The sequence below is a fragment of the Amaranthus tricolor genome, chromosome 1 (assembly GCF_026212465.1).
Source record: "Amaranthus tricolor cultivar Red isolate AtriRed21 chromosome 1, ASM2621246v1, whole genome shotgun sequence".
NCBI classification, from domain to species: domain Eukaryota; kingdom Viridiplantae; phylum Streptophyta; class Magnoliopsida; order Caryophyllales; family Amaranthaceae; genus Amaranthus; species Amaranthus tricolor.
The window spans coordinates 32773871-32792917 of record NC_080047.1 but is presented as its reverse complement, the minus strand read 5'-3'; the positions used below and the strand labels follow the sequence as shown (position 1 = coordinate 32792917).

Genomic DNA, 19047 nt, shown 5'->3' with positions numbered 1-19047 from the left:
TATTAAATATTAATGTGTTTTCTTGAATACATGAGATTTCATAATAAAAGTAACTTTTAATCACTATTTAGTACAAAATATTTTATTTGCTAACTATTTGACCAAAATTTATGTAAAATGATGTAAAACTATTTTTAGTAAACTTGCCGTTCAAACTATGTGTAATATATTGATTTTGTGAAATTATAAGTTTTACTTGTTTTATAATTAAAAATATTGACTTTTGTGAAAATTATAAGTTTGACTTGTTTTTTAAACTAGAAATATTGATTTTTGTGAAATTATATGTTTTATTTTTTTTATAACTAGAATGTTGATTTTTGCAAACCTAATAAGTTTACTTATTTTTTTAAACTTGAAATATTGAATTTTTGTGAACTTGTAGAATTTTGGAAATTTATCCAAATAATGCAATTTTAACTTGAATTTTAACTAGAGTATTTGATTTTTTTTTTTGAAGAAAATAAAGTTCTATTTATTATAAAGTTGGAAATGTTGATTTTGGAAACTTTTTTAAAAAGAAATAGATTTTAGTAGCTACTTGTGGAAAATATTAATTTGGAGACTATTAATAGAATATTAAGTTATAAGTGTGAATTTAGCGAACTATTAAAAATAAAGTTATAAATAAAATTAATGTGTAAATATTTAATAATGAATGTATAAAGACATAAAGGTTAATTTTACGTTACGATTAAGAATTTTATTAAATAAAAGAGGTAATCACCTAAGTTGATCAAAGTCAAAGTCAATGTCAAATTGTAGTAATAAAAATGTGATGTACTTGTGTGATTGAATATTGATTGAATGACCCTGATAGTAAGGTAATGTCGAACCATGGACCGGCATGTAAAATCCCGGTGCCCGTGTTGGCCGGCACGTAAAATGCGATGAAAGATAGGGGGTTAGCTACCTATCCAGTAGAGCTCGAGTATAAATTGTACTGGAGGGGTGACGACTCCCACAACAGTTAGGGTTTAGGACTACGGTCCTCACCTAACCAGACCCTTACATATATCAGGTGTTATATTGATATGCTTATTGATCAGTGATAAACTTGATTAGTGTTGATGCTATGATGCATGGTACGGTTATGAGTATTAACCAAATGAACTTACTTAACTGTTAAGATTACCGAATTGTATAAGTGGCAGTAACGTACTTCTGTCAGGATCAAGAGTGGTATCTTAATGACTTAAAAGTATAAAACAGAAAAAGAATATAGTAAAAGTATACGGTGGTGTCAATTAATTATAAGTTCGTACTTAAATTATCATTTTGTAAATGTAGCGCATAATTTCCATATTTTGAGCTAGATAGGAAGTTATGTTCGGCGTTAAGCGCTAACCCATTCAATCGGTTGTCATCCGTATCATGGATGGCAGCATTTTGCAGGATTTAGTTCAGGTTCCGATCCAAACCGCAACAATTACTATTTATCGAGAACTTAGCAGGTTTTTGTATCTTTATTGATGACTTGATGATGATGTATTTTTTTCATTTTGAGCTATTAGATGTAATATTTTACTTTTGTTTTAAACAATTTTAGTTTTTTATGATTTAATGTTTTTAACAGTTCGGCATTTTGAGACTTTTGCAAAATTTTTGTATTAAACATTATTATTAAATGTTAATTATTGTATCAAGATGCTGCTCCTGTTACAAACACTGTCATTTTATTAGAGATAAAGTTTTAAAAGGTCTTCTTCATCTTTCTAATTTACCTACTAATTAGAAATTAACTGATATTTTTACAAAGATCCTACCATCACATTAGTTCAGAAAGTTATTGTTAATAAAGTAGGTATATTTGTTCCTCTAGTAGCTACTTTGAAGGGGAGGGGGATGTTGATTATCCTAATACTACGATCCGCTGTAAATCTTAGCATCATGAGTATGAATACAAGCTATTCAATCACTAAGGAAAAACCAACAAAGAATGCCTAATGAAATATGATGTGCAACAGGTGTAAAGATGTTGATTAGTGTGTATCTAAACCAAGTTCATTACCTAATTAGTTAGTTAGTTAGCTTGTTAGTGTTAGTACACTATAAGTTATATACAGTTGTATAAAGTTTGTTGCATCAACCTTTCAAGGTTTGTCAACAATTTGTTCCTTATGTATGATTTGACATCAAGAAAATCAATAAGAAAAGTTCTCTTGAGCTCTTTTCTGCTTTTCATCATGTGGGGGATGGTCACTGCCACTGGTGTGTGGGTGATGGTGGAAGAGAGGTTGCTCGACTACAAGTAGGTAGGGAGAAGTGAGATGAATTTATTTTCAAAGAATAATTTGAAAATTAAAGCCTTAAAGTTTAGAGCTTTTGCGAAGTACAGTTTTAAAATTTGTTTTTTGCGGATTACTGCCACTAAGGTATCAAAGTCTACACCATTTAGGCCAAGTGATCATTGGCTAACCCAAATGACCTTTGACCAGCCTAAATGACCGTTGACCATTATTCATCACCTTAGACTTTCGTTGATCATCCCTAATCACTTTTGACCTTCCAAATTACCAATAGTACTCATGTGTTTTAAACCTTTGACGCCGTTTTTACCCATCATGACGATATTTTTAAAAAACAGACGTCGAGATCACCTTTTGGGGTCATTCTTTCGGAAATCTGGTCGAAACAAGTACTAATTCGCCTATTTCCCCACACCTAGACAAAAAAAGATATTTAATATCGTTTTTACCCATTATAATGATATTTTTTCAAAAAACGGATGTCGCAATAACCTTTATGGGCTAACTCTTTCAAAAATCCGGTCAAAATAAGTACTTATTCACCTATTTTCTGACACGTAAACCGAAAAAGATATTAAACCTCGTTTTTACCCATCATAACGATAGTTTTTCAAAAAACGAATGTCGCTATTATCTTTATGGGGTAGATATTTCAAAAATCCGATCAAAACAAGTATTAATTCTACTATTTTCTGGCGCCTAGACTGAAAAAGATATTTAAAGTTATTTTTAGCCATCATAACGATATTTTTTTCAAAAAAAACACTTCGCGAATACTCTTATGAAGTTACTCTTTTGAAAATTGGATCAAAACAAATATTAATTAAGTCTCTACAAGTGAAAATCCTCGGGTGTAAATTCTATTTTCAAGGTTTAACCAAACAAAAAGTTGGTCAATGTAAATTCATTGGTAAATTATCTTAAGGTTTTTCTCACTTATATCCACGTACTTTTAAAAATTCTCAGCTGTACCTAATAAATTTACCAATTCTCAATTGTATTCAATAATTAGTAGGGTTATTCTCACTTATACCCATATACTTTTAAAAATTCTCAGCTGTACCCTATAAATTTACCAATTCTCAATTGTACGCAATAATTAGTAGGGTTTTTCTCACTTATACCCACGTACTTTTAAAAATTCTCAGCTGTACCCAATAAATTTACCAAATTTCAATTGTACCCAATAATTAGTATTAATTTAGCAACAATAACCATTTTTTAATGACAACTTAACAACAGTTAGATTTATTTAAGGCGTTAGTAATATTTTTTGAATTACCAGTAGCATTATAATGTGAATATGGCTTATATCAACTCTTTTTTTTTTTTTTGAATTACTCTTTGAACAGTAACTATTTTAGAATTGCTCAGTGAGAAAGGAAATTGAAAATGATGAAGAAAGGTGGAAATGAAGTGTTGGGGATTATAGTCACGTGACATTTGGAGGGAAATTTCCCACCAAAACCCAAAGATAACTGTTGTTAAGTTGTGGGTAAAAAATGGTTACTGTTGCTAAATTAATACTAATTATTAGGTACAATTAAGAATTGGTAAATTTATTGAGTACAGCTGAGAATTTTTAAAAGTACGTGAGTATAAATGAAAAAAACCCTACTAATTATTGGGTACAATTGAAAATTAGTAAATTTATTGGATACAGCTGAGAATTTTTTAAAGTACGTGGGTATAAGTGAGAAAAAACCATTATCTTATGACCTCAAGCAAACGATCCCTTTTTAACACTTGCGAAAGTCAAATTACTTTGGCAAATGAATAATTTAACCGACTTGTCCAACTCATTTTAAGATTCTAATAGCCGAGGAAAAAGAGGTTTCGCCCATTTCCACCCATCATTCATCCATATGGTTCGTTCTTAGTGTCTAATGTTATACAAGGGTATGCAGTTACATAAAGGTACTCCAAACTAATAAATAAAACATCTTTACAGTGCTACTAGTACACTTCTCCTATCTGAGACTGATTCTGCCATACATCAACACACAATTCCAAACGACGATTAAGCAACAGCAGGCAAACAGCTTTCACTTCAAAGGCCAGTCCTCCCAGAGACCTAGCTTGTGTTCAGGACAAGACCTACATCTATTTCAGCACCTAGAACCGCCAGCGGCAACATGCAACATATCATCGAGAATTTAGATCGAACTCTGCACTTTCACGCCACTCTTGCATTCTTGCATCTCCATTTTCTGCCTCCTCATCATTCAAGAAATCATCTGACGGTTCTCTCTCTGTTCTCTGTGCATTATTGCCCCATCCATTATTCATCTCGTCAGGGACACTTGCTTGCTCGTGGTCGGTCAGTTCTTGGTTTATCGATCCATCATTTCCTTGTGACCCAAGAGCATTAGCCCTAATTGGAGCTCGAGCCATCATTTCTGCATGTGCCTGTGATTCAGCACGAGCTTGCTCAGCTTGCATGGCTGCCATTCGCAACTTAGCTTCATGGCCAGCTCTTGATTCCATTTCTGCCCGAACTTCCATAAAGACTCGTTTTTCTTCTTGTAACAGAGCTTGCTCAATCATCAATCTCTCCTCTGAGCGAAATTCTCCCATGGCCCGCTTTCGAGTTATTATGTTAAAAGCCAATGCCTGTTTCTCAAAGGTAGATGTGAACTCAGCTACTTTAGCAGCAATGTTGTGATCCCATTGCTGGGAACGTGAGAGTATCTGCCCAGTAGTATCAGAATCAAGAATTCTATCATCTTCTTCTGCTTCATAATCCGCAATGACATGATATGGAAGCAGCCTGTATGAATAAGTACTAGAATGTTAAGCAGCTCATCAAAATAAAATTAAGCACAGAATGAACTAGTTCACAAACAGTACTTTGAACATGTGAGACCACTCCAAGAAAACCAGCAATCTAATAATAATTACCAAATATGGCAAAAATAATACAATGGAGCTGATAATTTTTTATATAACTCATTACACTCGTAAAAATAACATGCTCATTTCCAATTTCATGCCTCTTCAAGTGAAGCACATATCACCTTGTCCTTTAATTAAAAAGAAGCATGTATCACGTTGTCTTTAAAATTAGTGGTAAAAATAAAGAGAGAAAATAAGTTTACGGATGAAATAAAAATATAAGAAAGAAAATGAGACCATTGCAAAAATCAGTCTAAAAAATAGAATGTGATGCTAATTGAAAGAGACAAAAGAAGTAATACTATTTCATTTCTAATGAAATAGCCATATGTATTTGCTTTATTTTTAATTAAGAATAAAAACAATAAATTAACACATAACTTTTTTAAGGAATATAAAGGGGAAGGGAAAGGGATGGTGTAAACTGTAGAGAAAGGGGAGGGTGGGGTGGTGGTGGCACTACGATAGGTGGGTGGGTGGGTGGTGGGGTGATGGTGGTGAAGTTTGCACAGTGAAGGAAAGAAAAGGGGTTATTTTTTCTATTTTTCTTAATTCCAAATTTATTTTTTAATTTAAATTTTGTTTTTGTTTTTTTTTTTTAATTATTTCAAAAAACTACAACCTATTGTAGTTAGACACCTGACACTTTTTTTGGCAATAACCAACTACAACTAGTGAAGAAAACAAGTAGTCTTTACAAAATAAAGGCGTGCAAAGGTCGGACCTTTGTAGAATAAATAAAAGATTAGACCTTTAAAAGATCAGCACATATAGGTCGGACCTTTAGAATTAAAATTTTCCCCAAAAAAATTTAAATACAAAAAAAAAAAAAACCCTTAACAACCTCTCATAGCTTGTGGATCATCGGATTCTATCTCTTGTGAAGGATCAGCATTAGTATGACATTGCCCCGCTCTGGAACCGCACGAATTTGTTTTTTGACACCTCAAAAGACCTCTTACTAATGTGAAGTTGGATCCCTTATATACCATTAACTCTATCTTATTTTTCCAATGTTGGACTTCAAATGTACACTCAACAATCCTTCCCTTTTGACCACATCACTCGTGTACTCTCCTCAAAAGATATAATACGTCTCTTCTCACCTCCGCTTCACCGCGAGACTTGTTTCCTTGACTCTTGGTACAAGTCGTTAAGATCAGATTCTCTCATTGCGAGGTCAAATCGAGAAGTGAGAACTTAACACACAGATGTACTGAAGAAATCTCGTATGCCACCCACAGTGCTACTCTATTGTACGTGTATTTTTCCTAGTAGAACTTTAGGCTTTGAATTCTGATAGCACTCTTGGAACTAAAAAACGCTTTTAGAAAAATTTTCAAACAATATCTATCAATAACTCAAGAGCAACACATGTATAATCAATAAAACATGTAAAGAAAATACAACATTGATGCGTGACTTGTACAATAATGGAGGGAAAAAGTACTGCAAAATACTATCAAATGAGGAGTTTATTATCAAATAAATGATACCTCCAATCAGTCTACGAAAATCTGAATCAAAATGTGTGCTAACACCAAGAAAAGAGAAAAGGAGAATGAAAATTGCAGTTACTTTTACTTTTCTTCTAACGTTTGTATATAAAATGTATAATTTATATCTCCATATTAATCCTACATGTAATTAATATGTTTGTTAAATTGATCCATGGACTCCGAAGGACAAAAAGCCTAAGGTAGCTGCTAACAAAAGTGATTTCTTTGCAGATTGGTCACTGAAAGCGCATCTACCCAACGTACTTAGAAAAGAAGAAAGGTGCTACTTCAAGTATATATATATAGTTCATATGACAACTTCTGCTTGGGTATTTGCTGCAAAGGGGGGAGTACACTTCGAGTTGGGGACACAAGTACTAAAGTTGGGATCTTCAACATTTATTTTCCATCATGTCTTGAAATGATTGTCATTTTATACATAGTATACAAGAAATAAAATCTCGATCTTTATTTTAGATAGAAAAGATTTTTCATTTATAATTGATAGGTGATTGTTTTATGTTGAATAATTAATGTTATGCTTGTGGAAAATTGTCAAATGGTACGTCTTAGATCATAAACACATCTATAGCATGAATGCGAAAAATACAAGTCAAATGATCAAAATCTCACATACATATAGCATTGTCATTTAGGCCACATTAGCTCTAAACACATAGAGAAACTCCACAAGAATGAAATTCTTAAATCTAATGACTACAAGCCATTAAATATATGCAAATATTGCTAATAGGTAAGATGATAAAATACCTACAAATGTATGTGGGCCAACGAGTAATAAGGCTAGAGAAGGTTACCACTACTACATAACTTTTACCGATGATTTGAGTCAATATGAATTTGTTTATCTCAAGCAGCAAAAGTTAGAATCCTTTACAAAATTCAAAGAATTTCATAATAATATTGAAAACCAACTAGGTAAGAAAATTAAAACATTTCGATTAAAGCTTGGAGGTGAATCTAAACCATGGTATCTATGATCATATGAAAGGTTGTGGCATTGTGTCACAATGGACTTTTCCTAGTACTTCTTAACTGAATGGAATATCTAAAAGGATAAATCAAACTTTATTAAACTAGAGGTGTTCATTTGGGTCATCAGGTGGTGTTTTGGGTCAATTCAAAATCGAGTCTTGTCTTCACATTAGTTATTACATAATTTTAAATTCATTACGAAGGCGGGTCAAAGACAAGTTAGGTTACAAGGTCGAGTAAATATCGTATTGTCGGGTCGAGTAAATATCATATGTTGCAAATGGATTTTCAAATTGAAAACGAATAAGAGCGAAAATGTCGATATTTACAAAGCTAGACTGGTGGCTCAAGATATCATGCAAGTACATGGTTTCGACTGATGAGACATTCTGTTGTAGTTGCTATACTTAAATTCATCAAGATTGTCCTTGCGATTACCGCATTTATGATTATGAAACATGGCAAATGGATGTCAAACTGCTTTCTCAAATGGGTTCTTGAAAGGAGATGTTTACATGAAACAACCTAAAGGTTTTGTGGATCCAAATCATCCAGGAAGAGTATGTAAGTTTGAAAAGGTCATTTACGATTTAAATAAATCTTTAAGAAGTTGAACCTTTCATTTATTTAGGCAATCAAAAAAATTGGTTTTCTTTAAAATGAAGAGGAATCTTGCGTTTATAAGTTAGGTAGGAGTAACGTCACCTTCCTTGTATTATATGTAGAAAACATACTACTCATAGGAAACATTATTTTCATGTTTGAATCATTCAAGAAATGGCTTAAATTTCTCTATGAAAGAATTGGGAGGCGTCGAGTACATCATAGGGATCAAAATAAAAGAAACTCGGTCAAGAAGCTTATTTGGATAAGATTCATATTATGTTTTACGCAGAAAACTCTAAAAGATGTTTCATTCCCATGCAACATGTCTTATCGCTTAGCAAGACTTAGTGACCTGTAAACAATAGATGAGTAAGATACCTTATGCCTTGGCAATGAGGTTGATCATGTATGCAATGATTGGTACTGAACCAGATTTTGCACTTGTTATGAGCATGTGTAGCAAAAATCAGGCAAAACCTAAAGAAATCCATTGGACAGCGGCAAAAGCAATCCTTAAATACTTTAGAAGAACTACGAATAACTACCTTGTCTATCGAGGAAATGAAGCATTTTTTATTGATGGTACACATAGGCGAGGTTCCAAACAGACAAAGACAATTCTCGATTTCAATTGAGTTTCATCATTATTTTGAATGGAGGAGTGATTAGATGGAAGAGCTCAAACCAAAGCACAACCCCAGATTCTAGAATAGAAATAACATTTTGCATGTGACGCTGCAAAGAAAGTTGTGTGGATTCCTACGTTCATCATCGAACTTGGAGTTGTCCTAACATAGAGAGCTTGGAGTACGTTCATCAATTCAACAATACATATTAAATACGAATAATATTAATATGGAGATATAATTTATAAATGTGATATACGAACATTACTTGCTAGAGAATAATGTACGATTTTGAACTAATAAGATTAGACTCAATAGAGTCAATTGTACAATCTTAAAAGGTAACACAAAATAGATTAATGATCATTTATTAATTAAAATGAAAATATATTTGAATAAAAGACAATATAACCCTTAATATTAATATTAGGTTTTTTTTCTGAAAAGAGTTTTCAAAGATGTTCTTTTACTTGACTATAAAATAAAAACCATAGAAAAAGGAAAAGTAATTGTTGTTTTCATTCTTCTCCCTTTTTCTTTTCTTGGTGCTCGCACACATCTTGATCCAGATCTTGGTGGACTCAATAGAGGTACCATTTATTTGATACTAATCTTTATGGTGTTTGATATTACTTTGTTGTAATCATTCCTCCATTGTTATATTAGTCACACATCAAAGGTTGTACTTTCTTTACATCTTTTATTGATTGATATATGATTATTCGAAGGTTCGTACAATTACATACGTCCACTCTAGCATGCGATGATTTGAAGGTTAAAGAGTGAACTCAAAGTGATTTTGACATGATATCCAATATAGAGTAACTTAAATTGTAATCCAAGAGATTTCGTTTAGACTTCTCTAATAAAACATGCACATGAAATAGCAAGTAGATTCTAGTTCAAGTGTAGTGGTTATGCTAAAGTGGTTGGCCAATTGATTTATTATGGCTACATGGAGGATAAAACCATGCAGAACCATATTATTTAAAAGAAAAACTTAGCTCAAAAACAATACATAAAAAAATTTTAATGTACCACATACAAAATTTTACGGATCCATTTTTCCTAAATGCAAACTCTACATACCTTAAATGTTCAACTACTACAAATGAGAAGAATCTTAACACAAACTTCAACCAGATCGGGTTATAATGCTCAAAATAGCCCATTTTCCAATCCAAAGTCGAAAACTATATGATATTGGTTTCCCTAACCAGCTTAAGCATCATAAGATATTTATTCAAAACATGATACGACTTTCACTTAAATCCAAGGAAATAGTTTAACGTGTACTAGTTTTACTCTCGAAGAACTAAATAAATTTGTGCCCAAGAATTCTATGAAGCTAAAAAAAACTCCACATACACGCTAAAAGGTTACGCTTAGCATATCAAAGGCTATTTCAAAGAAGAGATGGATACAGCATCCTTAGTTTTAAAATGCGCAAGACGCACCGAGGCGCAATTGGTCCTTACAACCTAGCCGCAAGGTGAAAGTGCAAGCTTTTTGTAGGCAAGGCGGACTTTTTTAGTAAAGCTTAAAAATCGATTTTAAAACATATACAATGTTCAAAACAACATGATATTCATAATACAAAAGCAACAAAACTAAAAACGTTCTTTAACGTTATGGTAAACACCATAGTGTAAAAATGCGGTCACGGTCGCGATTGCGGTAAAAGAGCGTCGATGCGGTAACGCGATTGATGCGATTATCATATCGCCTAAGTATCGGTCGAAACTATAAGATATCCGCGGCCCAAAAGCGGTTTTTTTACACCTTTACAACGCTAGAAATATCGGTTCGTTTGTTTTGAAAACCTTTAGTTAACCCAACAAGGAGACGCACAGGGCTTACAAGGTGTGAAACGCATCACGGCACACCATGGTGTGTGCCTTATGTTGGTTTGCTAATCAAGCCCAGGTGCTTTCAGTTGAGCGTGAGCTCAAGGCGCACGAGGTGCAAAACAAGAAATGCGTAATAGACTGATTCTGCCATTGTTGTGAATATTAGAAGAATACACTAATGTAAATGATAAATGAAATTGTAAAGTTTATTGATGCAATAGGAGAAAACAAGATACACAAGCTTTCAAGAGGCTTGCACTCTCCTAGGACATGAGTATAAGACCCACAAAATCTGAATACAATATATTTGATATCTTTCTCTACTCCCACATTCTTTATTTATACCAAATCCTATAAATAACTACTCATTAAAATACCTATAATACCATTATACTTAATATATCACACTATTGACCACCTAAAGTTCCACCTTGTCCTCAAGGTGGATAGAAAATAGTTCGAGCTATAACCGATAAGGAATTTGTGAAAAGAATTTGGGTTGAAAGGAATTAGGCCTAAAAAGATTGGATGAACATGGGCAAAGAAAAATTATCATTCAAGAGCAAGATTGTGATATCTTGGATTTAGTAAAGTACAAGTCTAATAGATGGGATTTTAGAAATTATGGAATTAGTCATTTGGTGGAAAAAAAAGAACAAAATGAAAGAAAACTTGCTGAAATAATTTTCCCAAATACTAGAAAACTTAAGAGTTGTTGATGTCACTACTCTTTTGTGTGGGGCTCCTTCTTTTCTAATATGAATTTGTTGAATTATCACCTCTAGATGTAGCTTCATAAAAGCAAAGTGAGTGACATCAAAAAAATGAATTGAGGCTCCCAATGTTCTGCAAGAAAAAGTGAGCCTACAAAACCATTACTGACATGACATGACAGCTCAAAAATTAGATTCGAAAATGTGTCATTACTCGTACTTTCAATCATTGAACTTTTGGTAATGTTGTGAGATGGATCAAGGGTGGACCCCCTTTCTTTTTAGTCTTCTAATAATTCTTTGGCCAAACAATCACTTATGATTCAAATTTTGAATGCTCCATCAAGATCCCTAAGGCCTCCATCATGTAAATCACATTGTACCTCTTCAAAGACATTAGTATCATCCTTTGTTTCTCTTTTTATCTTCCCTAGCAACCTCTCCTCTTCCTCTTTTTTCAGTATTTTGAATAGCTTCACTATTCTCTTCTTCTTGAAAGTAGCATTCCAATATTTGGAATCTTGAAATATATTCTGAACCTTTTCTTTCCTATACTCTTCAAGGTCTTTCCTTATTTGCTTGTGCAATGACTACCTCAGCAATTCATAATACTCTTCTTCTGTGTTAATTATGTTAATTGCAATTTGACTGATTCTACGATTGTTGTGAATATTAGAAGAATACATAAATGTAAATGAGACTAAAATGGAATTATAGAGTTTATTGAAGCAATAGGAGGAAACAAGATACACAAGCTTTCGAGAGCACTCTCTCGGGATATGAGTATAAAAACCCACAGAATCTTAATACAATATATTTGATATCTTTCTCTACTCCCACGTCCTTTATTGATACTAAGTTCTCTAACTAACTACTCGTATTAAAATACCTATAATACCTCAATATATCACATAATGCTTTTTAGAACTAAGAACAACGGAATGTCACTAAATGTGCAAAAGGGGAGTTAAAGCCAATATCTTCAAACACTACATATTTATACTCAAGGTTCACCATACACTTGCATTTACAATCTACAAAAACTAGCAGCACAAGAGGGTGTTTAGCAAACAGCTTTTTATTGTTTTTTTGGTTGGTTTTTGACTTTTGACTTCTTGGTTGGTTAAACAGCCAAAAACCAATGTTTGGTAAATAGCTGAAAAAACTAGCTGAAAACCTAGCTTATAAGCCAAAGACAAAATTCTACTCATAGTAGCTTTTTTCATTGGTTTTTGGCTTTTGACCTACTTTTGCTCTAATAAATGTCTAATAAATGATAACATCTAACAAATAATTTTTACTAAACATCACAACTAGCTAAATTCAACTATACAACACTCTTTACTAAAAACACCTTGGTGGAAACAAAATTGACTATGGAAAACCTATCAATTTATTTTACGTGCGATATTTATTTATATATTTTAAAAAAACATGAGAAGATCAAAACAACTACTATCCCAAAATCAAAATATCCCACGCCTCTCCTCAAATCTTTCCTAAGCATCTGAAGAAAAGAGAAAAAAAAACAAAGAAACAATCTTAGAAAATAGATGGATATCTAATACGAGAATCAATACAACAAAAATCTCACATAATCATAGTTCCAAATGCAAATAAGCTTTAATATCTTTAGCTCTCACTTAACCTTTTCAACCAAGTAATAGTATTCTTGAAAATAATTTGCTTTGAATCCCCTATAAACTAATATATGTATCACTTTCACGAAAATAGCATCCTTGATTGACATAATTTTAGAAGTTGTTAAAGCAAAGGTTGATGCCTGCACTATATTCCATTCCAAAAACAATAGTTCCCCACTCTAACTTGAGGATAACAAATGACTTAGAGACTTGATATTCATCTTGATGATTTTTTCCAACTACTCCTATTCTACATTTGCTAGTCTAGCCACTTTGCCTTTAGACCATCATTCCATGTTCAAAATATGGAGGGTTTTAATTTCAAAGTCTCCATAATCCATAATTTCATTTTCATTTTTTGTTTCTTTTTTGTTCTTATTTTGAGTTTTTCTATCTTTTCCTTTTACTATTGTCTAGTAATCAACCCCAAATTGTACTTTGATTTGGATTGATTCGTTTCACGAGCCAAAAAAACTCAAGCCAAAATCTTATCAGCCAGATCTTAGATTTTGAAAATTTGTGAATTTTGTTCCCAACCCCGTTCCGCAACTCAATTGATCCTCGATACCGATAACACTGGTTGAGAAGATTAAACTTTCCAGTAAGAAAGTGTGGCAACTTATTTGGAACACTTCAAAAGGGAATGTATGACAACTACTTTAGGACGAAGGAAACAACTTTAAATGTGTGAAGAACTAGTTCCTATTGATACTTTCTTCTCCAATTGCTTTTTCAAGCCTCCACCAAAACCAAATTTTCATTCAACAAATCCTTACAACGTACAAACAAATGTACTTCCACCATTTCAAAGCATCTATTCCAGTTCCACCTTTGTTTCTTTCACCCATATCCACAATCACAATTACTATCACAGATAATCCAATAAAATGGATTTCTTAGAAGTGTTACCGTTACCTTATTCAGTAATCTGCAATGAATTCCGGACATAAACAAGCAAATAATATTGAAATTCAGAAGAAAAAAAAAATTATTTAGCAGAGCAAGTAACATCGTTCCTAATTGTTCCTGTAACTTATTTCTAAAATCAAATTAAGTATACTTCACAGAAATACCAATATAAAATGCAAACACAATAAAAAATCAAAATCGCTTAACACAAGAATAAATGTATCTAATAACAAGAAATAGAAAAGAGGATAAGAAAGAAAACCTTTCACAAGCATCTTCAAGAGAAGTAAAAGGGCGTTTAAAATCAGGATGGCACACACGCCAAGCATCCTGATAAGCCATCTGAATTTCCGCTTGATTACCAGGAACTGGACCTGAACTCGGCTGCTGTTGCTGTTGCTGCGAGGGAGCCCTATTCATGAGCTTCTGCTGCAAATTAGATTGTTGTTGCGGTTGAGGACCGGAGCTAGGGTTTTGTTGTTGATGTAAATGATGAACAGAGTTAGAATTAGGGTTAGGGTTTTGATTTTGATTTTGATTAAGAGGTAGATTCAAAGGACGATTAGCAATTCCTAGAGGTCGTAAGTGAGCATCAATGTTGGACGGAAATCGAGCCATGGCGGCTTGTTGTTGTTGCCTTTGTAGTTGTTGTTGTTGGAATTGTTGCATAAGATACAGTTGTTGTTGTTGTTGCTGCTGCTGCTGCTGTTGTTGTAGCATAAGTTGTTGACGCTGCGCTAAAGCAGCCTTAGCCTCCTCCATTTTTTCCGGATTGGGAGATTTGATCTCTTTTACAGATGGCAGCCGTGATCTAGAGAGTTACGACTGAGTCTTTGAGCCGATAAAAATGGAGGATTTGGACTGATGTTTAAGGATGAAGATATGATTTGGACGAAGGATTGTCTCAGTGACTTGTTCGTACACCACACCTATGACCTAACCATGAAAATCGTCTAGTTGTAGACTCCTATTGTCAATGTATGCTGTGCCTCTTGTCAAATGGTGTATTATCATGTAGAAGTAGTGCTGAGGGATGAACATGGGTCATATTAGGGTCCGATTCAGCTAGATCCGAGTCTAAATTATACTTTATTTTATCACAAAAACTTGGGAGGGACTTTCTCGTATTAAGAGTGTTCATATGGGCTGGTCCAAACGCCAAAAATTAAAATATAAAAATGGTCGATTTTTCATAAATTAGAGAATAAAATTTTAATTTTTACCTTAAAGGTATTAGTTTTAACCTTAAAGATATCAAATTCAACTAAGTAAACCTTAAATAGATCTAAAATAAAAAATTTCAATTTTGATGTTAAACTGATTAATTTCTACCTAAATATGGTTCTTTTTCACATTTCCAAAATGGAGGTAATGAAATGATATTATTCTATGGATGAATTTCAAACTATAAATGAATGATCAATAACACACTATCAATAAATATATTGAAACATTGCACAGTAAAGTACTCTTATTCGATGCAACATGATTGTTCAAATAAAACATAAGAGTACTTGTACTCTTTAATCATCGATCAATAATAGTGGTACTACTCTTCCACCAGTTTCCTTTCGTAATAAAAGACTTAAAAAAAGTAGTAGGTGTAGTGTTTGCTTACCCTAGATGTGAAGGCGAAGGAAGTGTCGAACTCGATTTATGTTAGCCAATTGATTCGATGAATGCTCTTGAAAATGATCAAGATTTCATGGCTGCTTTTTATAAAAACAAAATAATCAATTTTGATCTAAAAGTGATCAATTCAGACCTTATAGTGATCAATTATGATCAGTTATAACTTATAAAAAAATCAATTTTGACCTTAAAGGTATCAAGTATGATTATAGCTGTTCAAATGTGACCTGATTTGGAAATTCGACCCGAAATCAAAAGTTATCCGACCCGAAAATGCGTCTCTTTTTTAGATTTATCGAACCGACATTACTCGAACCGAAGTTGCAGCTGAACCGATTGACAACTAAAAATGGAAAACCGAATCCGAACTGCAACCGATTTTTATAACCGACATGTAACCGTTAACCAAGATTACCCGAACCTAATAGTGACCGAACCGAGTCATATCCGACCCGTATCATGCTCAAATCGAACTCAACCCGGCTATAATCAACTTAACCCGAACCAATTTTTAATCGAACTGCTGTAAACCTGAACCAATTTCTAACACAGATGTATGATTAACTCATATTCAATCATCTTATTAGTTAATCTAATAATGGGATAGATATTTTCATAAATTAAATTTTAAAAATACACGATTTTATATATTTAAAGTAAATAATCAATGATTAATGTCTAATAAACTATTTTTAATCAAATTGGATGAAAAATGATAGAACTTTAATTTTAATTTACAGTCAAACAAGTAAAAGTAACAAAGTAATAATTACTAATTGATTTGCATTTTAACTATTTTCCTTAAGTAAAGAGAATATTGTCATGAATTAAAAAATGACTAGCAATTTAATGTGACATTGACTCGATCGATTGTAATTAGTAACTCATAGTCGAATTCAACTTGAAAAAAAAAACCCGAATCCGATTTGTACCCAATCAAACGGAACCAATAGTTCCGATAACAACCTGAGACCGATTGACACTCGACTCGAACTTCAACCAACACCAAACTGATGCAAACTCGGTAGCTCGAATAACTGATCTTCAACTAAACCGTGACTAACCGACCCGACCCGAATGTGACCCGTCGTAACACGCATCTGATTAATAACCGATCCAAAATTCAATCGAACCGAATGACACCCGTCCAATACCGACCCGATCACCTGAATGAACACCTCTAATTATGATCTTAAATAGATCAAGTACTGAGTACCTATTGAGAAAATCTATAATTGGGTTGATTAGGCTATCCGTCTCATCTTGAGGTCGTCGCTCCCAAGAGTGGGTCTTTATTTATTAGGTTTAGATTTGCAGCTGATCTTAAACAAGATGGCCTCATAATGAGACCGTTAATTTGGGCCGGCCTAATTCGCGCATGTAACAAGCAACCTGGGCATTTTTCAATTTTGATCTTAAAGGTATCAATTTTGACCTTAAAGGTATCAATTATCAAAATTGATACCTGTAAGGTCAAAATTGATAAATGTTCAGAAAACTGAAATGTTATTACACGCACGAATTGGGCCGGCTCAAATTGACGGTCTCATAATGAGACCATCTCGTCCAAGGTTTTTGTGTTAGATTAAGCTCAGATTCATAGGGTTCCAAAAATTTGAACTCAGATTCATAGTTTTTGTGTTAGATTTGAACTTTGATTCATAGGGTTTCAAAAATTTAGACCCTATCTTAGACTCTTATGGTATGGCGAGTCTAAGATCTAAATTGGGTCCAAAATAATTTTTTTTAATAAAACTTTAAAAAAATATATGATATAGTTTTCATATAAAATTATTTAAACGTTTCAACAAACAAGGATTTATGTTCTAATACTTTATATTAATTATGAACATTTCCAACATTCAAGTTCTTAAAACAAAATATTTATCGAGTCTTTCGATTTTTAAAGTATAAATTTAACGACCACAATTCAAATTACATAAACAGAAAATTTTCCAAATCACGTAATGTTCCAAAATATAACAAAGTTTCAAATCAAACAAATAAATACACATAATAGTTAATATGGATTTAAAAAAATGCAAAAGGGTTTATGGGTCGGATTCGGGTGGAACTAGGTCTCAAAAGTGTTGATCCGAACCCAAACTCGAACCCTAACGTCATGGACCCAGATTCGACCCAAATCCAAAGGATCCAAAAATAAGTGAATTCAGACCCTTAAATTAGGGTCAGGTAGGGTCTAAACCCTTAGGGTTCAGAACACATATCCATTGCTATACTTTTGCTTGACCACCTGAAAATAGATAGGGGTATACGGCTCGGCCTACATTTTATAGTGTCGTGCACGCATTGTGCTAAATGTCGACACTATAATTTCATTTATTTTATTTATTTATTTATTTACAATGTAGTTGTATTTTTTAAGTAATATGATATAATAATTTACAGCTTTTACACTTATATTTATATTAGTTTTTTAATCGGATATGTCATGATATACCACCGAGTTTCTCCAAAATTCACCATATACCTCATAAAATTTTTTATTTCACTATATACCATTGAGTTTTCGTACGTTAGCACAGAATACCATTAATGACAACTGTCGTCAGTGTGTCGTTTGTGGTAAATTATTAATTCACCATATACCATTACTTTTTTTCTTGCGTCAAATACCATTTTTAAAAGTATAGCCGTTGGAAGAGTGTAACGGCTAGTTTGTGCATACATTGAAATTGTGATAAACAAAAGAAGTGTCATACAAACCAAGTAGTTAACATTTTGTTCAAAAGCAACTTGACACTAAACATTGTTCACCAAAAAATAACACTAAACTATGCTAAGTAGCAACCTTTCTTTTCTTCTCCCTTGTGTTGCCTTGCTGTGAAGAGGAAGTTGCATGTTCGGCCTTCTTTGCTGATGCCTTTTTGCCTTGCACGTCACTGCATTGTGGCCTAGTTCTTTGCATAGGCTACATTTGTTATTCTTGTGCGTTTTTCCTGTTTTTGCTTCATGAGCAGCACTTCTCCTTTGCTTAGGTGGTCTGCCAGCATTTCTTTTCCCTTGGGGTGGTGCAATTTCTGGCACATCAAGTAAAGGCCAGTGAGTTGGATCAGCCATGGGGTGGATGTGGTCTCCATAACTGAGTTTGTATGCAGCCCCCTTGTAGAAAGGTGAGAAAAGTCCCCTAGGATCAAGTCTCTAGTTGTAAATGACCCTGATACCATGCTTGCAAGGGATCCCTGATCCTTGCAATTTCCCACACCCACAAGTCATATTTCCAAGGATGAAAGGGAACTTGACATGACCATCCCTTACCTCAAACTCTCCACCACCAGCTGCATTGATATGGCAGAACCTAGAATCATCAGCCCTAGTCTCCAGCACCCCCTTTGCATGCTCTGTCAGCTCATTAGGTTCCATGCCCACTATATGCAGTAATCTCTGAACACATCTAGAAACTATGTT

The 19047-nt window shown here is 33.4% G+C and overlaps 1 protein-coding gene across 1 annotated transcript; it reads right to left on the bottom strand.

The window, feature by feature from the left end:
* Positions 1-4022: 4022 nt before the first annotated feature.
* LOC130819352 (uncharacterized) lies at positions 4023-14991 on the bottom strand. The gene is made up of 2 exons (XM_057685314.1): positions 14249-14991; positions 4023-5019 (listed from the first exon to the last, which is right to left on the bottom strand). Exons 1-2 carry the CDS (start codon positions 14746-14748, stop codon positions 4395-4397), a joined length of 1125 nt encoding a protein of 374 aa, XP_057541297.1. The 5' UTR covers positions 14749-14991; the 3' UTR covers positions 4023-4394.
* Positions 14992-19047: the final 4056 nt, after the last annotated feature.

Coding starts and splice junctions, on each gene's coding strand:
- LOC130819352 (XM_057685314.1), bottom strand. CDS start 14,748: ATGGAGGAGGCTAAGGCTGCTTTAGCGCAGCGTCAACAACTTATGCTA. Junction 5,020..14,248: donor CTTGAAGATGCTTGTGAAAG/GTTTTCTTTCTT, acceptor TTATTCATACAG/GCTGCTTCCATATCATGTCA.